This window comes from Ptychodera flava, chromosome 12, assembly GCF_041260155.1.
Source record: "Ptychodera flava strain L36383 chromosome 12, AS_Pfla_20210202, whole genome shotgun sequence".
In the NCBI taxonomy this organism is placed as follows: domain Eukaryota; kingdom Metazoa; phylum Hemichordata; class Enteropneusta; family Ptychoderidae; genus Ptychodera; species Ptychodera flava.
In genome coordinates, this window is record NC_091939.1 from 9,248,676 (window position 1) to 9,275,509 (window position 26,834).

Sequence of the window (26,834 nt, forward strand, 5' to 3'; positions counted from 1 at the left end):
AATGTTAATGAGCTGTGAAAAAAGTCATGTGTTGATTAAATTAAATTCTGGAAAGTATTTGCAACAAAATATGCAAAAAAGTACCGTCAAATTTTGTGTTTGTACACTAGGGGAGTCATTCTTGATTAATTTATGTTAGAGGCAACTTAATGGCAGAGACCATGCCACTAGCCAAAGGTATAGAAACTTGGACACAGCCCCCCGTTACGAGTATCGTGTGTAGGCGTGTTTCCCAACCCCGGTATATAAACACCATCCCTAATACTTTGCTGTCAGCATTTTACTGTCATTATGAGGATCCTATCGTTTTTCTGCGCCCTGGCCGTGCTGAAAACTGCCGTCTCCGTTTCTCTGTCCAAGAGATCAGGGGACGCAAGTAAGTTCACGCTTTTTTCTTAGACGCTTTTTCTTAGAACATGCTCGTCGGTTTGCCCATTTCATTTCTCCAGCGGAGTGGAAGCTCATTGGAGTCAACCAACACAAAGCGTTGAGATCAGCTGTAAAATTCGAAAGTCCGCATATGACAGTTTTGAAAGTGCGCAACGTGCCACTGTTATTAGATATGGCATCAAGTGAACCTAGCTAACTCGTTAATCATTAACTTGCTGATTTAATTTAATCATTTATTTATTTTGAAAGTTTACATCTTAAGGCTTCCCTCACATCACCGATATTTGTGAGTTTTCCGGGTGGTATCGCGGTACGAAACTTTGGACATTTCTTGTTGCCGTTGCTGCTGGAAGCGGCCTTTGCACTTGTGCACTGTGCAGCCGTGACGTTGCTACGCGTGAATGGCAACAAGTCTCCAACATTTGCCTTTCTGGAAAGTAAATCACTTTGCCCATACAAAACTATACGACAGAATTTTTCTTTTTTTTTCTGAAAGGAAGATAAAGTGTTTTTTTTAATCACACATTAATCGTATTATATTACATTACATTCATAGGTTGGGGATACCATTACTTAACGGAAGGCGAATTAGGTAAGCAAAATACTATTCACTTTGTAGTGTACCTAGGGGTGAAGGGTGCTGTATTCAAAATGTACTCTGCATAACATGTGACCGTCAAGAAACCAAAAACTTATTCTGTTTTCCTTCATCGTTTCCAGCAGTGACGTGTGATTAATTGATATTCACCCCGTGTCAGCTGACCGGGATTTCTCACCAATCCATACTCGTCATTTTAGGCCCCAGTCGATGGTGGGAAGCTGATGAAAGATGCAACGGCCACTTCCAATCGCCAATCAACTTACTCGCAGCTGAAGCCAAGAGCCAGTGCCTTGGTGAAATTGAACTCGATGGATTCGGTGATGAACCGCCAGAGGGCGCTACCATGACACTCACGAACACCGGACACTACGGTTTGTACTAATTAATGTTTGAGCACATTTTACAGCTCCCGTGTTAATATGTTGGCGTACGCTTGTTGCTCAACATGCACATCTCGGTAGGCAGTATTTCCATCGGCAGCAGTTTCTCAAACAAGTCAATATATTGACAACAATGACGTCGATGACTTGCATGCACACAAGTCTCTATAATTATGTGCCTTTCGCCTGCACTAATTTTGTTATTTTGTAAGTTGTTGCCTTGTTTCCTCAACATCTGCGTGGAAATTATCTCTGAATTTCCATAGTTAACAACACTTTAGAATCAGATATTATATCTGTCAGAATATTTTGCAAAAAAAAATACAATAACTCTTTTTACGATTAGTTTTAAAACATTTGCTAGTCAGGTCACCTACCAAGTTGTACTCATACTCTTATATTTTGAAATACATACTGAAATAAAGAATTAATATTGCACTTACCGTTGACGAATATGTTGTCTCTCCCCTTTTCAAAACATGGGACATTCCGTCAGTTTTTAATGTCTAGACTTTTAGACTTTCAGATTTCTTTTGACGTACATTGTACTCTTATATTCAATGGTTTAAAATTGTCCAACTCTAGGTGTGTACTTAATCGTTACATACCATTCAGGTTCAATCTTGCTGTATATAAAATTTCGAGTAACATTAACATTTCAAATTAGCTTATAAAGCTGTATTACAAGTTGCCTTCTATCAGAAAATCGTTCTCAGTTTGTCTTTCTTCGAAAATCTATATATTCTTTAGGCCACTTCAAATTTCTGGTCACGTGTTAGGTTGTGTTTATCCTGCCAACGAAATGCCATATCGACATGAGTACAGCGTCATAGTCCTTACTGTACGTTGCGTCTGCTCTGTCTGCGTGTCTATCTGTCTGTCTCTCTATGTATGTGATGGCCTCTTTCAGCTGCATATTTTTGTCATTTCCATAGTACTCTTGTGATTTAAATAGCAACGGTGCGCGCTGGTGACTCCCGTTTAACAATTTCGATGCTTTCTTGTTTTTACGCCGCAGTCAAAATCAAGCTGACGGGAAATTATCTGGTGACCGGCGGTGGACTCGGGTCTGTGTACAAGTCCGATCAGTTCCATTTCCATTGGGGTATGAAGGACTCTCGCGGCTCGGAACATTATCTGGAAGGAAGCCCGTACCCTGCCGAGGTGAGTTGAAACTGTTCGAGTCATTCGAACGCTACAACCTTTTAGTAGAGACAAAGGGCAGCTACCTACTTCTTGATTATCGGGACAACTTTCTTCTTTGGGGTACGAAAACTAGAAAATTGCAATGTTTTCAAATGGGCTGCTCAGTCATATGCTGCTGTATTACTACCGGTTGCATCAGTTATTTCAATGTTTTCACCACTGAATTCGCTTACAAGTATGCGCTGGCTGAGAAAATGAAAAAAAATTCTATATGCTTAAATTTTCCACGTTGCAACATTTTGTGACCGTTCTGTTTCATGTTCAGATGCACATCGTGACCTATGACACAGCTCGATTCAGCAGTGAGGCCGAGGCTGTTGGAAAAGATCGTGGACTTGCAGTCTTGGGATTCTTTGTAGAGGTGGGTACGTTCATCCGAATATCGCCCTCAACGACAAAGACAGAGTAACATACAAAGCATGCAACTCTGAGAATTAATCGCTGTGGTTTTAGAACCGAAGCAAAAGAAATATTACTGAATGCGTAAGTTCGGAAGTAAGTTACGGAGTGATGTCTACATTTGTGATAAATAAAACAGAATTACGTCATTTGAATGGAGAGGGTGATTTACTTTGGAAAAGGGAGCTGGCTATACATGATTTCAACGCATATGATGTTGTACCATTCGACGTAACACAGTTTAGGTGTTTCATTAAAAGGCTATTTTCTTTTACGATTCAAGCTCGTCGATGAAGACAATCCAGCTTTTGAACCACTGCTGACTCCATTTGAAAACATCGAACTGGAAGGTGAGTCAACAAATAATGTTTTTCTTTTCCCTCGCAAAATGCGTTTTGTAATCGATATAAGAAATCGATGAAAGAAACAGAAGTTATACTTGATATTTGCCCTAACGAGTTTTTGTAATACATATCGTTTTCCACTGTGTACAACTTTGGATCACAGAACTAAAATATCCGCCTATCAAAAGTCATTATCTATTGGCGTTCGCCCATTTTCTATAAACTATGTACATTTTTGACGTCGATAGGTGACGCTGTTCAATTGGATGAGCCGTTCAGCATCGAGTCAGTATTGCCAGAAGACAGATCTAAATTCTTCCGCTACATGGGATCCCTGACAACACCCCCGTGTGCAGAAGGCGTGGTATGGACCAACTTCAAGAACACCGTCAAGATGTCAGCATCCCAGGTTTGTGATGATACAGGTCTTTCAGGTTGACCATTTACACTTGCACGTTCATCACACATGTTTTCTTGTAAAGTATACACTGAGTATACACATACTTTGTTGATAAGACAGACATTAACGTTGTAATGTTAATGAGTTGATCTGTCATTCGTCACCACAGAATTCAGAACATTCTAGCGATTTCTTGGACGAGCTTGGAACCTCATGAGATTGATATTTGAACATTGGAGAGTTGACGTTGAAGATAGGTCGTGCAAATAATGAGAGGAAGAACGCAGAAGTCATGTTAGCCATGTTATATTAAACAGTCAAAGATATACAATATTTAATTTCGAGTTCATCAACTAGCAGTACTTTGAGCCTTTTTGAAACCGTATTTTAATCATCAAAGGTCTTTCTCCCTTTTTTTTTGTTTCTCACAGCTCCAGAGATTCCGTGATTTGAAGGATGAATTAGATCTGAATATGCAAGATAATTTCCGCCCAATTCAGCGACTCAACAATCGCAAACTCTTTGATAATACATGTTGAGAACAAGATGGGGGCGCTGTGCAAACGTTCAAATGATGTTTTAACTACTAGGTTAATGTCGGTCAGCTTATGTGTATGGCCTCGTGTGAATAAAATATTTAAATAAATTGAATGGCTTTGCTCGTTTTTGTCATGAAATGAGAAAATGTAGGAAGACTTACTGCCCGAAGGCGACGATATAGCTATTTCTTAATCAATGAAAAAACATAGTGATTATTTATACTTTTCTTGTGACTGACCATTGAAGTTACATTACCCCAGCGTAAAAGAGGGTGGCATCAACAACAAACAGCTCGGTTCACAACGGATGTACATCGTCACAAGTTACAAAACTTTTGGACGAGTAAACTATAGTTTCTTATTTGTCAGCAATGTCTCGGAGTTGTTCTGGTCTCCTTTTCTCATGTTTATTGAAGGAAAACTGCAGTATTTAGAATGACATCAAGTTTTCACATCGATGTAGAAATGTGGAGCAGCGTAAGAATAAAGGAACACAACGATGAGCTTAGAACTTGGAACTCACACATTTCCAAAGAGTTGACAACTTCTTATTGTGCATATGAGGAAACATCCAGATTTAGTCTTTAAAGGTTCATCATAGATAGAAGAGTTCCAAAGGCAGAACACTCGGGAGAGATATTCCATTCTGGCTGCCAAACTATTTATATATCCTTGTGGCCTACCACTTGTAGGGGTCAATTTGAAGCTTATGGAGTAGATGAAGTTTCCACTGGCTCAATTTTGTGAAAATCAGGAATTTTCTCCCATGGAGTAAACATGGGGACGGCGGCCATTTCGAATAACGGAAACTACTTTGTAATTGTTTCTCTAGCACCAAACTTTCTGGGTTACTCCGATTTTATTCTTGATTTTGAAAGAGAAAGTTTGGGAGTTTCATTGAGGAAAGTTTGAGCAAAGTTTAAATCTTGTTCTCAGTTGAGTAGTAAACCAATGGTATTGTCAGCTAGGATTTCGCCTTTTAGCACTCCACTGCCTTCTGTTCTTCCGAAGAATGCTGAATATATGTAAACTATAATAGGACAAATACGTTAGCAAAAAATAAACTGAACTGAATATTTTATAGTTAAAATTAAAGGACAGTGTTTGTACGAATCCCAAGTTCTATGATAAATTCGGCGACGAGTAGTCCAGCGACTGCAGCTCGTCTCATGAGGGCGTGATCCCTAATCGTCACGCAGTGATACGACACGACCGTTGAGAGGCTGTGTCGGACGGAAGTTGTTCGAAAGTTCCTTGCCATGATCATCCACCAGCTTGCGAAATTGAGCTATCTGCAAGAAAGCATGATTTTTATGGTATACATAACTCTAAAGCAACATGCAATTCCAGCTAATGTGGAACTCAGAAAATAAAAGAAGTATAGGTTATTATAATACTTTTATTGGTTTTCAAATTATCAACCTCTCGATCGATCTACGAGACTTTGGCCTACCAGTCTGAAAGGAGGGTACTTCATTTGCATGCATAATTAGGGATTTAGTTCAAATTCGAACAGCGCCCTCTAGCCAGTGAGTGACGGTTATGGCATTTTTCGCCAGAATTTTATCCGCAGATATCTCAGCCTTCGTTTAGCATCCGTCCTGTTTCCAGTTAGCGGCTGAATTGTACTCTTACTTAGTGTTCGCCGATGATTTTTTATGGGGTTTTGTCGATTCGTTTTTGCGTTAGCCTTATTTTCATGGTTTTCGAGCGACCGAAAATGCCGTTCACTAAACCACAGTCGTTTGGGGAGCTGTTCAGCGCTGGGACTATTCGCCCCATAGACGAGTAGCAAGAGCTGTTCAGCGCTGGGACTATTCGCCCCATAGACGAGTAGCAAGAAATACCCCAAGTGGGGTATTTCTTGCTACTCGTCTATGGGGCGAATAGTCCCAGCGCTGAACAGCTCCCCAAACGACTGTGACTAAACACTGCCGCAAAAGCATATCCAAAGTCAAATTTCCATGAGAAGAAGGGAGGGGACGTATCTTGAGTAGGTCCATACGATCTGAAAAAATCTCAGTGGCTTAAGCCTCCGTTTTTGAAATAAGTCTCGTTGAAGTTGACTATGCAGCGACGTTCATGTGTTAAATCTAACATGGCGACCTACAGCGCAGCGTGAGTGTACACGTAAACTCTTTCAGCTCTTTCTCGGTCCTCACCGGCTAACTTGGCAGATTTTTTCGGTTCTGTTTATGTTTCAATGATTGTGACGAGGAAGCAAGACTGCAAGCTTGTGTTACCTCACTGGCCAACACAATCTGCCTGGCTGGCTTCTCGGTAAAGTCGTGGACAGTGCAAATGGAAAAAATCACTACGGTGACAGAAGGGCTACGTTTATCACAGGGAACTTAGTAATCTTGTTGTTGTTCTTGTTGTTGTTGTTGTTGTTGTTATTGTTGTTGTTGATGGTGATGATGATGATGATGATGATGACGATAATAAAAAATATTAAAAAACTATGTGTCATTCCTTGCTGTTGTTTGTCGATGTTGTAGATAATTGTAAAAGAAAACCGTAATCGTGACCAAAAAACGACGTAGGTCGCCCAACGTCACTCCTGTCAGTTGTATAGTAGGACAGGAGTGACGTTGGGCGACCTACGTCGTTTTTTGGTCACGATTACGGTTTTCTTTTACAATTATCTACAACATCGACAAACAACAGCAAGGAATGACACATTGTTTTTTAATATTTTTATTATCGTCATCATCATCATCATCATCACCACCATCAACAACAACAACAATAACAACAACAACAACAACAACAACAAGATTACTAAGTTCCCTGTGGTGGTACGGTAGACACCCGTCGTACTGACTAGCAGTGCTGTTTCGTTTATGAGTGATTTTTTCCGTTTTCGCTTTCTAGTAGCTAGCAAGCATACAAAAACTGTAGGAAATAACATCGACTGCAAAAAATCTCCGTGGATAAATACGGCTACTCTGTTTCCGCACACGAGTACGTGAATATAGATGCGGCTAGAATGATAGCCGGTAAACAGCTGCGCGTTGCGGCCATCCCTGCTAGCATTACCGCGCGTGCTTGAACTAGACTGGCACATTTTATAACTCATGTAACTAGCAAAAAATTTTTTTAAGTATTGATGGTCATAATGTGACATTAATTAAATACTTTATTGATATATAACATCAGTGACCCAAGATTATAGGAGTAAACTTTGAAAAAAATGAAAGATTAATCGTTTAACACCCGCGCCGTGTGAACTACTAGTGGTTTGGTCGCGGTAAACAGCGTGGAGTGTACGTAGCGTAACGGGTGTTCGTATACTCATAGACCCTCGAGATCTACGTATACAGCGATATGGTAACTGCATGCCAACATTCAACACTGCCGCAAATACATGTCCATGGTCGCACGGTCATGAAAATTTCACCAAATGTTGATAATAGTTAAATGAATATTTTCTGAAATTTTCGGCTTGGCTTAAGACCTCTAAGGTCATTATCGAGCTGTTTTACGAAAAAGGTGAAGTTACTTCGCGTTTGGCGGGTCGACCTCGCCACCCACTTTGTAGCGATTTAAATAAAATCTTCTCAACTTTTGTGAGTTTACCCAAGGAAAACAGATCATTAGTATGTATGCTACAACTGAAAGCAAAAATTATAGTTCTAGCTATTGTACGTTTTGCTGCACGTCGATATTTAAAGACCACCCTTTCGCCGTATTTTATCCCTCACTGCAGTGGCGGTCAGCGTAACGAAAACGAGGCTCTCTAACACGAACTTTTATGCAAATTTCATAGGCTCCTTTCAGACTGTACATTGATAGTTTTACGTGCGCTTCACTTCTAGACGATTGTTCGCTTCGTTGGAGTGGCCAAAATATTGATGATATTCCGGGAGGCGCCATACACATTCCTCTCACCAGATTTATTTCGGGAAAAGTATGCTAATCTGATGACGAAAACTTACTGTATTTTTCATCGTTTAGTTTGATAGAAATAGTTTTAATGTTACTGAGTATTTATTCATCACATCAGCACCCTCAGTCATGCGCCTTCCAATCGGACAACTTTTCCTTTAATCACTGAAACAAACACCCGCCCTTCCCTGACAAATACAGTGTCCCTTATTCGCTGCACATACCTACCTGGTTTTGTGATATGGAAATGGGCTTCAACATGAGGGTCCAATCAAGGGTCTCCAAACAGGGTGGCGTAGTGAGAGACCCCTTGTAACGGACGAATTCATCGATATTGGACGGCCAGAAACCACGCAGCTTAAACGGTTCCTCATATTGATACTCCTCGCCTGCAATTGTGTCAAATGTCACATGTTGGACTTAGATACTGAGCACGAAGCGGAGGTACGTGGTGGCCTGTTGTGAATTTTTCTGATGATGTATTCGAGTTTGAACAAGTTGGGACGAAAACAGGCAGAGTGTTCATTTACCTGGATTTAAGATGGCTGATAGGCGATCCGTCACTGCGGTATAGGCGTCATTTTCATCATCTTCAACCTAGTAATCATTGTAGACAAACAAGGATAAGCTTACTATGTATAGTATAAAGGGCATACATACATACATACATACATACATACATACATACATACATACATACATACATACATACATACATACATACATACATACATACATACATACATACATACATACATACATACATACATACATACATACATACATACATACATACATACATACATACATACATACATACATACATAGGGTTACGAAGGTCCTTTATCTCATACAAAAGCTAATGCACCTAGCGGTCATCGACACCAGAAAAAATAGATATTAAAACAACAAAATCTCAATTATAAGTTGATTTGCATACAAACGAGACACACACAATATTGGCAGCAAATGGACAAAGGCATTAATTGCAATTTACGGGCATGTTTACGAAGTATGAACGAAAACAAGAATACGTTTGAATTATGTATTTTGAGAATAATGAAGGTAGTGATAGTATTCAAACACACATATGCACTGTACTGTTTTGTGATATAGCAAACTATCCAATCTGAAAACTTGCTGATGCCACGAAGGAATTATTCACCGCTACATTGTTGAGAACAACTGCGATCTCGTTATGGCAAATAGATTTGTGCATTCCATTCACCTGCTATTCGTACCATAGGTACTTATGACGTATTTGAATACTGGTGAAGTTATCATAAGTATCATTTAGAAATGTTGTTCCTTAAGGATGCTGTGGAAAGTGAGGGAGACTTACCACAAGGAAAATCCCGACGACAGCCACGGCGCCCTCTTTCGGCAAAGCTGCAGATAAATCGCGGTATTTTGCGTCGTGGAACACAAAATGACACTGAAAGTTGGAGATGTATTGGACAAATGACATTGAATTGGCACTCTGAATAATATAATAAGCGCACGTAATCAACGTAATTCTATCTGACAAATTCGAACTCCAGTTAGAATTTCCTGCTAAGTTTTAAATTATTATCGGATATTTAAAGGGAAACAGTCGTCGGAACTGCGCCTGTTCGAGTTTCTTGTTTACAAACAATGTATTTCGTGCACGATATTTAGATGCACCTCATCATCATAGCTGCAACACATTTAAAACTATATGATGTAGATTATGACAGACATGTTTTAAACTTTCACCAATCACCATCGTACCTTGGATACAGTGTTTACATTGGTCGTATGGTTCCCATACGACCTTTTAGCGGAGTTCCGACGACTGTATCCCTTTAAATTACTAAAAGCAAAATATTCAAATAAAGCATGTACTTCATGAACCAAGCGACAAAAACCTTTTTCAAGGTGCCTAGGGACAAAAAGAAAACTAGTAAATAAAAGAAATTGAACTTCTGAAATAAGGACGTGATGGCTGCAGCTTTTTATATTATTTCATGATTTTAGTTTCAAACTAAAAAATGGGAAAAAGTGCATGAAACTACCATTTGGGTTGAAAAGGGAAGTGCACTTGCGCAGAACGTGAATGTATTTTAAAAAACTCTGAACTCAAAGCCTGACAGTAGGGCCTACACGTGTCTGTGGAGCAACCTTGCTAAACTGTGAAGCAAAGTTTAGAGCACGACTTTCGAAATTCTGCTTTTTAAATTCTAGGGAGAACATGTTATCGGTACACATGTACGTTAGATATTTGTGGTTACCTCTGCGGCAAACCGTTTTCCGTCAATGGTATGTTCTGAGCCACGGTCTTTGGAGCTCCCCCAGTGCCAGTGGAACTGAGCCAGTTTGTACTGTTTAGCCGGCAAGCCTCCACCACGCATGACGTAGTCACCGCCAACAATGTCAATTTGCGCTGAAGGATATGAAGGATGGAATTAGATTGGACGTTTGGGTAGTTGAAAGGTCACATCTTCCCGATGTATTTCTTACTTGTTTATGTTTTATGCATACATACGGCAATAGCAGCACATGGTGCAGAATTCAATGTCGGGAGAGCGCTCAAACTTTATCAATGGTGGCTTTGGGGTGGGTGTACAGATTGAAAATGGGTATTTTGAAAATTTAGAACTCCCCAAATCTGGCCAAGGCAGCACATAAAAGTCGTTGAAAATGACTTCAAAGTATGCAAATTAGCTGTGGGTCCATAGCTGTGGTGTTTTCGGACGTGATTTCTGCCTTATAAGGGCTGGTTTTGACTTTTACGTTTTTAACCCCGCCACCACATACATACATACATACATACATACATACATACATACATACATACATACATACATACATACATAAATACATACATACATACATACATACATACATACATACATACATACATACATACATACATACATACATACATACAAAGCTTTAGGCTTTCATCACGTGATATGGCAGGGACAATTCTTCCGATTGGAATGGTATCGTCCACTCACATCCAACGTTCATGCCAGTCTGTGCGTATTTGCATATCGATTGTATGTACTACCGTAGATCTTGTAGCGAGGGTCTATGGTACTAAAACAATGCATATGATGCTCGGTGCATGTTCCCCTGTGTGATTACTCGATTTCTACTTAGCCTTTAAGTAATATTTGGCCTCGACAATTTTTAGTTCACAGTTTTAAACTGTCGTCATGCGTTATTGTTTTGTGCCCATTTGCAAAGCAATACCAAACAAAGAATGTCACATTTTACCGATTCCTCAAGACAGGGACAGATGGAAAGTCTGGTTCAGGAATATAGGGAAAGGAGACGAACAGATTTGGTGCTTGGTACCCGATCAATTTGACCAGAAAAAATTATTACGATTTAATGCCGTCGAATTATTTGGAAATTAATACTGACGAAATAATTTAGTGGTCGAATTAATGAAAGCACGATCAGAAATTCGCATAGACATGTTTGTTATGAGGAGACTGCTTCAAAGTATGGACGGTGAAATTTGTAAGGTCGACAAATTAGACATTCAGCAGTTATATGCTGTACGTTACAAATAAAAACTAGAAACATCGCACTTGGATATCATGTCAAAATCAAAATGACCGCGATTATCTGTGGGTGCGTCATTCTCTAGATCCATTTTGCTATTAGACTAATATGTAAAAGTTTATCATTAGCTAGTTGTAGTCAGTGTGTATTAGTCAATGTTGGGGCAAAAGTACGTCTTTGCCCCCCCCACCTTCAGCATTGGGGGGGCAACTGCACCCCTGCCCCGGTTCCTACGCACAGTTTTAGTGCTGTCGTCACATCACTTTCGATTGAACCATTCATAATCTCAGCAAAACTTGTCACCAAAATATAGCTGACAGAGGAAATCAAGCCATTTACCTGTAACTGTAAACATGTTAAATACGTTCAAATAGGCCTATACTTAGTGAATATTCTGCGTTAGGAGATGCCAAACCGCATGACCCGGGCCGTTTCCGGAAATCGTTCTTTGGAAAGTGTCGATTGAAGCATCGATTTATCAACAGTCCGGGTCAGCTCCAAAATTGGAGGCTATACCATAATATTTCCCCTCTCATTAGCCAATCAGCGGCCAGCGCGCCATCAGTAAAAATTGTATTTCCTGGCAACCTCCACATGCGTCCTTCGTTACGTACCATACTGTGTCGAACTCCCGCGCCGTATTCTGTCATAATGTCGAACAGTTGTGTGGCCACTCTGTCAAAACACAATTTCAAAATCGCGTACCAGTTTTATTCTGGCTAAGACAACCAAACCCCATATATCGCTGTGATTCCTAGACTCTGGCTTGAAGTCCTGCGAAATATAAATCGTGTACCTACACAGATCGTTCAGAATACCCCATTTGTGTCGGAGATGGCAGCGATACAAATTCTACCGTATGGGGAACAGTTGTGTGGCCACTCTGTCAACACATTTTCAAAATCGCGTACCATTTTTAGTCTGCGTTTGACAACTACAAAACAGGTATCGTTCTAAAGCTCTGACATTGCTCTTCTTTCTTGCAAAATGTTATACGCGTACCTACACAAATAACCTTTATAACAGTATTTCTAATAGAGATGACGAACATCCACAAAATGATTCTCGGTACTTGAGCGAAATCGATAAACTGGGGGTAGAAATGAATCGTCAATATTTCGAATATTTGTTCACTAATCGGACTCCTTGTTGGACATGACCTTCTGCAGAACACGTGGATTATGTTGACTGTCGAAATTCGTCGAAATTCACAAGACAGGGGCTTAATAAGCGGCCCAAAACTGCCGATCACACTTGGTGGGTAATTTGTGACCCAGCGTGACCTGTACTTTATTAATGATGTAATCTGGTCGATGATTGGCTGAATGCCGGAAACATTATCATAATGAGTCTCCAATTTTGGAGCTGACCCGGACTGATCAAGCTTGCATGGATTAGCCCGTTTTATGAAGGTTTCCGTTTTCAGATCGCAAGTAATTTGGTGCAAATATCACAATATTGTTTAGAATCCCGCGGGTAGCGACTACAATTAGTTAGAACGGCACTTTCTTAGCGATTGACCCGGGTGATCGACAAACACTGCGATTTAATGCGCATATACTTTGAGTTTTCGTTCCCTTGCCAACAAAAATCCATCGAAAGTTGACTAGTTGCTGCATTTATATTCAGGGTCTTTGTTGAAAAAAGTAATATTCTGCTGCTAGCGGCTTAATTGGTCCCCAGAAACATTACTGCTGAAAGTTTTAGGAGTGATGTGCACAACAGAGTTGTATTGAATGAGAATGGTGCGGACTACGTAACACTAAAACTGGATCGCACAAGTAACGAATGACGGAAACCGATCAAGCCAGTCTCAGACTGATACTAGACTGACTGAAGGTAATGTATCCTAGAATACATGTATTTCGATCCGATATTTCGTGATACAAATAAATTTCAATGCATTCTGATGTATTTTATCAAAACGGAAGTAGATCAACGTGTACGGGGCAATGAGATCGAGAATCGAGATTGGCTATGATTATTTGTGAACAAAAATATTCGATTGATTCACTACACAACCAGAAAGAGCTTTTCTTCAACTTGAAAAAATAAGTCGTCGCCTTTCTTGACATTCCTGTCCCCAGTATGTAAGAATGCCCGGTTTTGCGTCGGCTGTACTGGCCGACAGATCGATATTTCTTCAGCTATTTTTTCAGCATTTCGCACAAGATATCGGCAACTAATCTTTTTAGTGAGCGGGGCACATCTCTCTACGTGTGTTAGGAACAAGTAACACTGTGTTTAGAACATAATATCTGTCAAATTAGGAAGATTTTGATGATGAAAATACTATGCTTGATTCACACACAGAAAGAGTCAGTAAATTTAATCGACAGGGGATGGAAAGAATTCGGAAAAGACGATGTGAAATTAAAGAGAGAAAGTAGGCAATGTCTTTGACTTTTTTTGCTATCAAGGTCGGAAAATAATTTCAACTGAAACGACCAGAGACTAAAATCGTTTGTACTGAAACTTCTCGCACATTCATGTTCTGATATCGAGCTTACCAAAATCAGTAGGCCTACGGTTTCCCATTCTGGCGAAAATTATCGTGTCCCAGTGGAAACCCGGAGTGAAAACCATCCTGAAAGCCGTTTACAAAGCCCTTGACGGTTCAACATTTATGCCTTTTTGTCTGCACTGACTGTGGTTCGACGCATCAGTAACGCTGTTGTTTCGATGTCCTGAAATATCGTTCATTTACCAACTAAAAGACATTTTTAGGCGGCTAAGTCATTCGATTGAATTAATAGATATTGAGAAAGTCCAAGATTCCGTTGGTGGTGGAATTGATAAGGGCAAAATAAAATAATGCTTTGAGAAAAAACATTTGGTGGTCGAATAAAAAGAGTGGCCGAATTGATCGGGTAAACAGCACCACAAAAACTGACAGTTTACTGTAATTAACTGATACCATTATGTATGCAAGGATACCGTGTGAACAATATATTGTTAATGCAAATACTCACAGCCTGGTCGTGAACGTGGGTGAGTGGAAATGACCATCCGAGTCGAAAGATGGTTCCTGCCATATCACGTGATGAAGCCCCAAGCTTGGCGCTTTTTCCCATGATTCAAATTACATGGAGTTGATGAAGCCCTAAATGCAACTTCCGGCGCTATTTGTATCCTTTTTGTAAAAAATCGCGCGAGATTTAAATGGCGAAAATGGCTTTTTCCGGAATAAGCGACCACAAAGCCAGCACATATGTAAAAACCATCACATCAAACGAGTTCTCCAGCATTTAAACGACAGTGACACAGAGTGAACCGGAGATAGAGAAAGACTGCAAATAACACGGACCAGGCGAACAAACTGACACTCAGACATGCGTAAGACAGACATACACATAAGTATGCAGGTATATTACACGTAACAAGTCATCGTTGATGACACAGTCCCAACTTGTTAATTGGTACTTTGATTACAAGTCCTTGGAGAGGATAGAGTCCTGTTCATTAATTGGGTCTGTGATTAAGAATGAGTTCCATGGTGGTGAAAACGTAAAACCAATGTGGGCTGCCACCCTAATTACAAAAGTCATAAATAAGTCAATTAGTATTAATCGACAGGATGTTGCCAAACATTTTGCATTCTATTATAACACTGACAGATTATCACGTGTACCACATTTCATAAACGATACCGCAAGTGTCAATGAATTGTATGACAGCACTGTGAGATAACGTGTGTACCAAGTTCATGAAATTTGATGTACTATTTCTGAACATATCGCTCTAATTAGAAAGTTCATTAAATATGTAAATTAAATATTCATTAACATGACACTGCTAAGTGTCTTTATTCAATGTTAAAGCAATGTGAGCTCAACATCTGTACCAAGTTTCATGAAATTTGATGATCCATTTCTTGACATATCAGCCTAATTACGAAAATTCATTAAATATGCAAATCAGCAATTAATTGACATGATACTACTACATATCTATGCACGCCATTACACTACTGAAAGATCAACATCTGTGCCACGTTTCATCAAATTTGATGCAGCATTTCTAGACATATCACACTAATTATGAAAGTTCATCAAATATGCAAATTAGCAATTAATTGACATGATACTGCTTAATGTCTTCACACAGTATTAGAGTAGTAAGAGATCAACATCTGTACCACGTTTCATCAAATTTGATGCAGTATTTCTGGAGATAGCCCACTAATTAGGAAAGTTCATTAAATATGCAAATTAGCAATTAATTCGCATGACACTGCTAAGTGTCTTTGTACACTATTATGAGACTGTGTGCTAAAGATCTGTACCAAGTTTCATCAAATTTGCTGCAGTATTTCTAGACATATCACCCTAATTACAAAAATTCATCAAATATGCAAATTAGCAATTAATTGATGCAATACTGACATATCTCATTGTGTGCTATCAGAGCTCCGTGTGATGAACATCTTTACAAAGTTTCATGAAATTTAGTGCAGTTGCTCTAGAAACAGCAGTTTTTCAAAAAGTCATTGTCAATGACATAGTCCCCGCTTTTTTTAATAAATGCCGTCACGAACATATGGATCTGATATGTATGACATGACATAAGGAGTAATCCTTGTACTAAGTTTGAATGAAATCGCTCCAGGCGTCTCTGAGATATCTGCGTGAACGGACGGACATACGCAGACATGCACGTCGCACGGATATGACCAAACCTATAGGTCCCCCGGACGGTGTCCGTGGGGACTAAAAAGAGTGACAAAAGGCGATGGAGAATAAGTTAATCTGTGTATGGAGGACAAAGTAACAGGAGCAGAAAATATTGTGCAGGGTGGTGAAAAATCTTTCAAAATCAAAGACGTTTGTAGTACAACTCACCTCCGTGACCGGTGTTGCGAAGTTTGAGAGAAGCCCCATCTGGTGTCTCGACCAGGGCGTCGAACTCAAAGTCGTCTGCTTTCAGTGGGTGAGATTTCGCGAGGACGATGTTGATTGGTGACTGCCTCTTACCGCCACATTTAGGACTTATGCTGGGCCAGCGTGCGGGGCCTAAACAAACAAACAATAAGCAAACATTAAGCAAACAAGTAAACATAACACCACATGGTTATCTTTTTGCAGCTAAAATCACGGTCTTCCTGGACTTGGAAGGTACGCTCTCATGTGTGACAATATAAACGGAAAAACAGCTACTCACATTTTTTTTTTTTTTTGCTGTGCAGAAAGAAAATTACAGCTTTAGAAAAATCGATTCGGCATAAAACATACATTTCTGTCTCATCCATGAATCGGTCAACACGGTCACAAGCCGCCAAGTTTACTCTCGTCGAAAACAATCAAACAAAAGCGAAATGGAGATTTTTGCCAGTGTTTAAATAAAGCAGATTTGTTAAAGACCGGAAAGGACAAAATTACGAAATGAAATATCCCCAGGATATGAGACAGCATGGAAGTTAAAGGAGAGAGCAATGTCCACGTTCAGCACATAGAGTTAGTTTTTTCATCATTAATATGACTTGAAGATTGAAACGTCGCACAGCTTACTCCTGATATTAAGCTTTGAAACGTAAGGCGCAGAAACCACTGTAATACAGCCTTCGGTGAAGGCACAATTCTTATTTTGATGTGTATGGAAAGCAGGCAAGAAAAACCCAGAGGAAATAGCATTCACATAGGCTAATAATTTAAATCGAGAACTGAAAAAAGTTAGAAACATGTATTGAGGGACTGTGCACAATCTGGTAAGGCCAGACAGAAAAAATAAATTGTTCATCGGAATCGTCGCTTCTACTTTGTCCGATTTGGATTTTTTTTATTTCGGCTAATTCATACTTCTGCATTGCAAATACTTTAGTACCGCCGCTGGTGGCGCCCTACACGTTGTCGGGTTTTGGCTGGCAAGTGGGGTTCTGAATGATACTTCCGACGTGTCTGCTCTGAGCTCTGTGAACACGTTGTTGCGACGTCTGAATTTCGCAAATCACGACACAAACTGGGTCAATTTTTGGCTGAAATTTCTCAAAAAAAGTTCGAGGGACCACGGTTACTTTAAGTTTTGGCTTAAAAAAAATCAAAAAAATCGGTCGCCGCTCCTGAACCTTGGTCCAAAAATCCGATGAACAAATTTTTTCTCTCTGGCCTAAAACACAGTGTGTGGAGGGATTGTGGGAAAAAGAGACAATGCTGGTGCATGGAGGTAGAAAGAGACTACCTCCATGGCTGGTGGCGCACATCACGAGGCAGTTGTCCCTCTTCATTACTCAAAGTATAAGGATAGCGGACCATGAATAAAACTGAGATGGTTCTCTTCAAAACCGGTCGTCGCAGTGAAAGCTAACGATGTTATACCAACGGAGGCCCTACCGTATTGTCACTATATCAGGAAAGGTGTGAAATACATTATATATGCATAGTTAAAGATCGAAACGTTCTCCTCTCAGGCGGAAAAGGTCGATTGGTCCAACTTTTAGGAAGTGCCAATGTCACTCTTTTATTCGTTATTATCAAGCAAAATTCACAAGCCAATGGTGTGTACCCGGAATACGTTAACCTTAACCTCCAAGTTTGTTATGTTTGAATGGATTGTATAAGTTGAACATGGCGATGACAGGATGCAAGTTTTAAAGTAGTATGGCGGCGCTGTTCATTAAAAATGTATCATCGGCTTCGTGAACCAACTGCAGACCAGCTCAGCTATATACGTGGTAGTTAACAATCACCTATACCATAATTGGTGCAGTCTGCTGAGGTATATACATTCAATTTATTAGTATAAGTCCACAGACTTGGCCGAGATTATAAGATGTAGACAAAACGCAAAATACACACGCTTGTGGAGGGCGACAATCAGTCTCCTAGAAATCTGTCGCTGCAATACAAATTGATGTCATCCAGCAAACGCGGCGCCACAGACCGTTGAAATGAAGATACCGCGCCCAGGGACTGTGACCACTGGGGCGATTCTATAGTTTGTGTGTGAGATCGTTTCATGAGTCCCATGAGTCATATTCCTTCCAAATCTTTCACGTTAACTTTACTGATATTTTAGAGTCTATTTCCAGACCTTATTCACGGTTCCGCTGCCTAAATCCCTGGCCATACCACATGCATGCACTGCAATATGCTTCGAGTAGGCCTATATCTGACACAATTTGATTTCACAATCGGCGCGTGTGTGTTGGCAGTCAGATGCTATTTCTGAAATTGGACTGTATTGTATTTTCATTTGCATTTATGTTCTGACCTACTTTAGCGTGGTGGTGGTGGTGGGGGGGGGGGGTGAACAGATGTTGCACAAAAATATTAGAAGGCTTCGAATTAAAAGAAATAGTATCTATGACCGTACTTTCACCTGGATTCTAGGATTATTGTACGCCAGTTTACCCAAGGCAGTTGTTGACGTATAGATGTCGTGCCTCTTATAGCTTCAACTTCAAAGAACTGGCTGTTTTTGACGAGATCTCATGGTATCTTGTTGCCGACTTAACCGACAGATAGGTGTTGCACAAAAATATCACATGTCTTTTGTCTGCCAGATGTTTTGAAGACATGTGATATAACAGATTGCGGGTTGCCAAAACGCCTTTATGACTAGCGACTGTTTCATCGTTCATTACATCCTCAACAAGTTGAAAAGAGAATCGTTGAGAGTTGTTGTCCAACACCATTGAAGTCACTTGAAACATCGATTGTCTTTTCTAAAAAGAAGACTGTCGCGTTACGTATTTGTCTTTCTCTACTGTAATAGAGGGAAAAGAGGTGTGAAAGTCCATCGGAAACTCTGTTTGCGTTCAATTGTCACTGACACACTCATGCACCAGCAGTCCTTGGAAACAGCTGCTATCGTTTCACAATGTATATTAGGATACATGCTAAAACGTCCAATTGTTTCTCAAAACTTGCCACTTGCGAAATGGGATCTGTCAACGTGTAGACTTTGAAAGCATTCTGATATCTAGAGGGATTTGATCGGCTTTAAGGGGCGATTCACACGGATACACTCGACTAAAAATAAGCCAATATTTCAGCGAATTTGTGTAAAAATGTAAATTTAAATTATGAAATAGTTTTAAGTTTTAAAATTGCCGTTTGTAAGAATGAGTTTTTGCCCATTGTACAGCAGACTTATGTGCGTTGTGTCTATTGACAAGTACTTAAAATCTATGTGCGTAGCTATATGCTTGGACAAGTATTGCAGGCCTGTGTACGTCACGCGCTGAGGGACCGAGAATACTCAATGAGTTCAACGTACAAAATTATCGGAAAAGCGAAATATCTTACTGAAGTATTCTCGCTCCCTACGACAGAAAACCTTCAGCAAATTTTAAGGGGGCTCCAGTAGGTGTAACTATTGATGACGTTTTCATTATTTTTGTTCCATGAAAACTGACTCATTTTCCTTCTTCCTTCTCCCCAGAGTATCCTGTTGAGATAATTTGAATGTACCGTCCCTGCCAACGCAACGCGTCGTGTGCAATGTGCAGTGTTTGTATTGACAAATGAATTCCAGTCGATGTGAAAATGAACTTGGCAACGACAACGTCATTCGGACTTAAACAAGCACGGACCGTCTATCCACGGTGAACACTACTCTTTTCGATATGATTGGAAGTATAAGGAGAAAAACAAGCCTTATGCGTAAAAAATATTGTGTTTCAATAACAAGCCCCATGAAATAGGCTGCTTGGGAACTTTTTTTATTCTTTAGTTTTATTTGGGTATGACCGATCAAAAACAGTATTTTTTTTTGCAAAATCACGCGTGATTTTCGGAAATGTGAAAACAAGTTTAGGGTCGGAAGGTTTTAAATAAGGCAGGTTGGATTAATGGAAACACACATCTTTTTTTATTTGGCCCACATTGAGCAAGACACGAAATATATGTCAAAATTACAGCTTATGGAACTTTAACCACAACACAGCTACTGATTAGAAATCTATTTTAGCATGGAGGTCTGGCCATAGCTTCTGACTCCATGAGACGAAACTCATCTAGAGTGGAAATTAGGACACGCAATAGCTGTTTAGCGTGCCAGAATGTTAACTGAAGGCATGAATACTTACCATTGCTTCCCTCGTAGCTCCAAGATGCTCCGGCTGAATGTAAAGCTGTGAAATAAACACACCACAATGCTTATGTTAGATATAGTCACAAAGACTGTAGTCTCAAATTCACGTTAGTCACCTGAACGCGTACTAGGCACAGGGATATGATGCGAGCACTTTCCGTTGTTTTTCAAACACGGAACGCAAAAACTCTCTTCGCAGGACAGATACTGTCATCAACCATGGGACTCAAAAGTACAATTTTTTAAAAATCATTTGTGGTATATTCGATACAGGATATTTCTTCTGTAAAACAGGGATATAAGCTCATTCAAAATTATTTTTGAGTGAGATTTCAAAAGTTAAAGCATAATAGAAGTGTAGGAGACGATTTGTTATGATTGCGCTGGTGTAGGTCCATCAAACGCAGCCTCTACACTATGATCTTGAAATAAGTCGAGGTTAATTGCAAAACAAGGTAAGCGCAGGACTATCGTACAACTCAAGAAAGATACAAAGGAGTCGGATGCAAAGGAATGCTCAACTGACGTACACAACTCACCAATCATTTACCAAAATTTTTCCATCGAATCCTTTCCAGAGAGAAAATCACGACCTTGAATTCTTCTAAACTGTAACTTTGCACCTAAGAAACAGCATGAAGCGAGTGTTTGTGTCTCCAGCCAACGTGCTACTTATATTTACGGACGTTTAGGAACCGACACAGAAAGCAGGATGGGACCCGGAATTGTGAAACAGGACGTGGAGGGTTGTGTCATTTTATGATGGGCATGTTAAACGAGTTGAGTAGGCTAAAAGCTTCCTTCTTCTATACTGTTGACTGGAGCTATGTATTTAATGCGTGGGCTAAACTACTCAGCTGCCACGCTACACTGATAGCCAACGGGCATAGTTGTGCTAACATGTGCCCCTTCGCCTCTGGGCGACATTCCTACCGAGAAATATATGCTGCTCCGCGTCATACTCAATGGGATTCGTCGAAATAAGGTCAAATGTTTCATGGAGATTTAATGCCTCGTTTGGCCTTTGCTGAATCCGACAAACCTTGCTATTTCAACCGTCAAAAGGCGAAGAACGGCGTGACTACATGTTCTAAAAACCCCAGAGTTACAAATGATAAAAGTTGAAAGCAAGAAAGAAAATAATCGCTGAGAATTCTTAAGTCAAGTAGCTCACTTTAAGCGGAATGTCCTACCGGAAGCTTCCTTCAGATTGTGAAGGTGATTAAAAGAATATAATACCGTAATTTTTGGTGCGGACCAAATATTATTTAAACCATGGCACTGCATAGCGAATCACAACAATTTGCTAGGTCTAGTATTGCGGTGAAAGTGGCGGCCATCAAGGGCTATGAAATAACCGCCTCATCGCGAATAACGACCGATGACAAGACGTTAACCTTAACCTCCAAGTTTGTATGTTTGAATGGATTGTATAAGTTGAACATGGCGATGACAGGATGCAAGTTTTAAAAGTAGTATGGCGGCGCTGTTCATTAAAAATGTATCATCGGCTTCGTGAACCGACTGCAGACCAGCTCAGCTATATACGTGGTAGTTAACAATCACCTATACCATAATTGGTGCAGTCTGCTGAGGTATATACATTCAATTTATTAGTATAAGTCCACAGACTTGGGCCGAGATTATAAGATGTAGACAAAACGCAAAATACACACGCTTGTGGAGGCGACAATCAGTCTCCCAGAAATCTGTCGCTGCAATACAAATTGAGGGGACAAAGCAGCGATATAATTAACAGATTGCGGTTTGCCAAAACGCCTTTCTGACTTTTTCATCATTCATTACATCATCAACAAGTCGAAATAAGATGAATCGTTGAGAGCTGTTGTCCAACATCATTGAAGTCACTTGAAACGTCAATTGTCTTTTCCAAAAAAAAAAAAAAGAATGTCGCGTTACGTATTTGTCTTTCCTCTACTGTAATAGAGGGAAAAGAGGTGTGAAAGTCCATCGGAAACTCTGTTTGCGTTCAATTTGTCACTGACACACTCATGCACCAGCAGTCCGTGGAAACAGCTGCGATACGATGTTTTAGCTTTACTATTGTTTGTAAAATGATATTCTAATTATTAATGGTATGAAAAACCGCAGTAAGAATCAACAAGTTGCAGCAAACTGACACTGTCACCTGAATGACAGAGATCGTGAAAGCACGTCGAGGCATACCAGCACTTCACCTTGGCAATGTCGTTCACATCATCCCGTCATGAAACCATCATTTATTTGTTTCATCTTATGAGCTGTCATTGTCGACAATGCAAAAAAAATATAATGAATTATTCGAATATCCCCATCTACATAAATATTCCAACGACAAATCTTTGTTTGGAATATAATACATAGACAGGCATACAGATAAGAAGATATGCCGTCTATAAGTGGATACATCGAATAATAGATTGATGAATAAAGCGATAAGTCAAAGCATATAACAGTGGGCGGTCAAACAGATCTCTTTTTTATGAAAATCCATAGAATTTCAGTAAGTTCAGTGTCGTTTAAATTATCAGTCTGAGTATACAGAATGCGCTTTTATGTAATAAGTTGGCGATAATTTTCACCAGCTTCGACCTACTTTATATCCCGGGATAAATCCCTTCGCCGAGCTGTTTGCAAATTAGTTGTCACGCCTGGATAATTAAAATGACAAAATAACGCAGCTATTTCAGGTTTAATTATGGGTAATGTGGTGGGTCGCCACACGCGATGGATGTCTATTCTGATATTTGTTGCAGGCCTGGAGAATATTTCCTGCAAAATGGAACAGTTGGATATGAAAAAAATTCCGCTTATGTTTGAAGCAGAGTGCGCCTCTAGATCTGATACGATGGTTCTGGTTCTCAAAATGTCTCTCAGGTTTCGCAGTTGTACCTCTTCAGTGGATATGTTTTTAATCTTGTAGAGAAAATTCAATTCGAACTTCGATTTTCGTTAAAAACTAAAGTTAGAATTCAATCTTACTGGTCCGGTTGCCTTGAAAATTAATGTATTGTGTATGTATACTGGTCATTTTTCGTACATCCGCCACACTTTATTTTTCATGAATTTTTTGTCGTGTTTTGCATTTATTTTATGACGTTTATAAGAATATCGTGTTTTAAATTGTTGGTCTAAGTTCTAACTACTTTGACAATGTGATGTGCAGGTTCCAAGACGTGCAATCAGCAACGTTTTAGTATTTTTGAGGATTTTTACAGTGTAGAAGGACAATCAGTCGTCCTTTATATCATCCAATCTTCTACTTCAAAGTAGTTCTTGTGTAAATGCAGGATGATGTCTCTGACAGTAAAACTTAGTTGTGGTTTCATTATCCTTCCATTCTGCTCTCCTGTTCATGAGGATCTGTCCATGTATGTCTCAAGCTGCAACAAAACGCCGTATAGCTTGATGTTCCTTCATCATCAAGTTGATTTCATGTCAAATGTATCGAACGCTAGAGCTAAAAGGTGTCGGACAATAGTTCGAGTTCGAAATAAACATATTAATGGCACTCAAACATCTTTTAACAGAAAGATAATGTGGTCTTCGATGAATCTAATGGTACATTTTATGTTGTTATGCAGGACACTCGCTATGTTAACTGTCTGATTTGTTTCAGTAGGTCTCAACCGGGTTTCTTGAACAAGCCCCATGCATACTTCTTCCATCAAAGAATTGACTGTCCAGCGCTTGGTGATGTCATGAACAATATCTTTAAATTAGTTATAGATTCTGGTTTGAAATCCAAAATTACAAATCTTAGCTAGTAAATCTTCCCTCGACACATAGTTAGTGAGAGTACCCATCCAAATACTGACCCATACCACCGAATTATGATAATTCGTAAGCTATGAAAACGGCAGTATGCTACGCCTATCACAATATCCTTATAAGTAAACCTAAGTATGATATGACCAATTTACCTTGAAAATCCGATCAAATTTCATGTCCTCAGTAAAGTTTCTATGTATGATCTGTTTATGATATTTATTACATTTATGGGTATGTTACACCACCGCAAACTTAGTGATGTAACTTTAGTATGATCATGTTATGTAAACTTTTCATCAGTCACTCTTGAGGTATCACCAATGAGCAAAAACCAGTTAGGCCTACTCCGCAAAATTGGCATGATCATGCGTAAACCGAAAATATAAACTGACTCGAAGTCTTCCAATGGTCATCAGTAGATATGAAGTCACAAAAACTTTTGTTGAAACTTCTTTCGGTTATTTCAATATCGAAAAGTTTCTTACGGACACACTAAGAGACACATGAAAACACCGAAACGGCAACAACAGGCCTTCTTTGTATGTTTATCATGTTCAAAATCATATGGCACTTCGGGTATCTTTTACCAATATACCAAATTCTCAAAATTCTACGCTCCTCGTCGCAAGAAATGTACGCAGAGTCATGTAAACGAAGTAAACATTTCTAATCCACTGAAGTGCGATTTCTAAATTGACACCCGGAAGATGCTGACCCACCTTGAAGACGTTTCCGCAATGAGACAAAAAACTGCTGTTGCTAGCATAAAATTAATACGCGGTACTGTAATTGCGTCATAAAATAATTGAAAACGTACCCGTACAAATGAAGATGGGGTCGTAGAGTCTATGGGCCGATTTGCATTCTCTTTATCACGCTAATTTTCGCCCTGAGGGCGTTATTAATGACGTTGAGCGTGGGAGGTAGCAAGCCCCAAATTTGAAAGTTCTCTGAAAATTTCTGCATATAACAACGCAACATATATATATGTATCGTGCATCTTGTGTAAATTATGATAAAAAATATGAAAGTTGTGTTTATAAATTTCAAGTTTTCTAAGATATCAGAAAGAGCCGCATTCCTTTTCAATTTTCAGGGTTATTTTGTGGAAAGATTTTTTTCTTGTCCCGCAAATCGCTTATGAGGTTAACAGTGAGGTATATAACGTGGATCGAATCAATATAGTGCTTGAATCTCCCTACTCGTGACACAAAGGTAAATATTTAAAATGGCATTTCTGCGGGTCTGGATGTTCACTTACTAGTCCATGATGCTATTTCAACTTCCCGTTGATGCCATATCGCATCGCTATACACAATGTCAATATTTGAAATGCCATTAATTTCACTTTGCCTGTGTTCGCTCAGGACACGAAACAGTCCTTCTTTTTTGCAGATTCAGATTTTCCTTTGAAAGAACATCCCGTACTCGCACATTGTTGTCACTGCAGGCCATAATTCATACACGGGATGAATTAATGAGAAACGATAGCCCTGTCACGTGTCGGTTTATAGTGTGACGCTGGATTTGCTGAACCAAAACCAACAAAGCGCCAGATTAAATACTTATCATATCTAGAAATAGAATGACGTCCATACTCGTGTCTGGTAGCGGAAGAAAAATATCAGTTGAAATTTGACGTCAGGAGAGAACTATATCGATACCAAATCAAAGTAATAAAGAAAAAATATGGGTGTGATGCATCGATTATGTAGCAATAACAGTCAAAAATATTAAAATTGTTTAAAGTAAGCTTTAGAAGGAAACAATCGGCGATACTTTGTAAACTTTCGCCAGATGATTCATCAGTACACTCTAAACAAAAAAGATGACAAATATTGACAAATTTAATCGATGTTAGTATACTTCTCTCAGTTCTGAATGCGTTTCCGCTGCCATTTTCATGATCTAAGTGGCCGTTCCTGTAAATTGTAGCAGGCCCACAGTTCCAACTTACTATTTACAGTCACTTATCAACAAGTGACATTTCGACCGCTTCTTAGCGATTCATACCTTTTAAACCTCTGTGCGACAGGGTTGAAGAAATCAGTAAAGTGGACGAAAATATCAAATGTCCACCCATTTCGAGGTCAAAGTGGCGCAAAATATCCCAAAGCACGTGTACTTACTTAACGGGTGTGCGGCATTCACAAGAAGTCCGCATACCAATACGGATAAGATGGGGCTGAAATGAGCGGCCATGTTGATGTTGAATGAAGTCTCGGATGTTGAAGTCTCTTTACAGCTGTGTTTGTGTCGTACAGTTGTTGCTACAGCTTACCGAGTTCGGCTTAATAAATGAAGGGCGCACCAATTAAAAACTGCCAGGACTCTTGCCCCGGGGGTGAT

At 39.6% G+C, this 26,834-nt stretch overlaps 2 protein-coding genes across 3 annotated transcripts; one reads left to right on the plus strand and one right to left on the minus strand.

Moving 5' to 3' along the window:
* Nucleotides 1-209: 209 nt before the first annotated feature.
* Nucleotides 210-4,371, plus strand: LOC139144913 (carbonic anhydrase 9-like). Its single transcript, XM_070715740.1, has 8 exons — nucleotides 210-376; nucleotides 947-982; nucleotides 1,189-1,362; nucleotides 2,390-2,535; nucleotides 2,843-2,938; nucleotides 3,260-3,326; nucleotides 3,569-3,729; nucleotides 4,152-4,371. Exons 1-8 carry the CDS (start codon nucleotides 292-294, stop codon nucleotides 4,257-4,259), a joined length of 873 nt encoding a protein of 290 aa, XP_070571841.1. The 5' UTR covers nucleotides 210-291; the 3' UTR covers nucleotides 4,260-4,371.
* LOC139144914 (carbonic anhydrase 7-like) lies at nucleotides 3,988-26,834 on the minus strand. 2 transcript variants are annotated; one of them, XM_070715741.1, is made up of 8 exons: nucleotides 26,615-26,834; nucleotides 20,710-20,754; nucleotides 16,526-16,696; nucleotides 10,400-10,551; nucleotides 9,490-9,582; nucleotides 8,678-8,744; nucleotides 8,376-8,536; nucleotides 3,988-5,551 (listed from the first exon to the last, which is right to left on the minus strand). In XM_070715741.1, the coding sequence occupies exons 1-8, from the start codon at nucleotides 26,685-26,687 to the stop codon at nucleotides 5,444-5,446; spliced, it is 870 nt and encodes a 289-aa protein (XP_070571842.1). In that variant the 5' UTR covers nucleotides 26,688-26,834; the 3' UTR covers nucleotides 3,988-5,443. The 2 variants fall into 2 exon arrangements, with proteins under 2 accessions (XP_070571842.1, XP_070571843.1); XM_070715742.1 differs by lacking the exon at nucleotides 26,615-26,834 and adding an exon at nucleotides 21,254-21,530.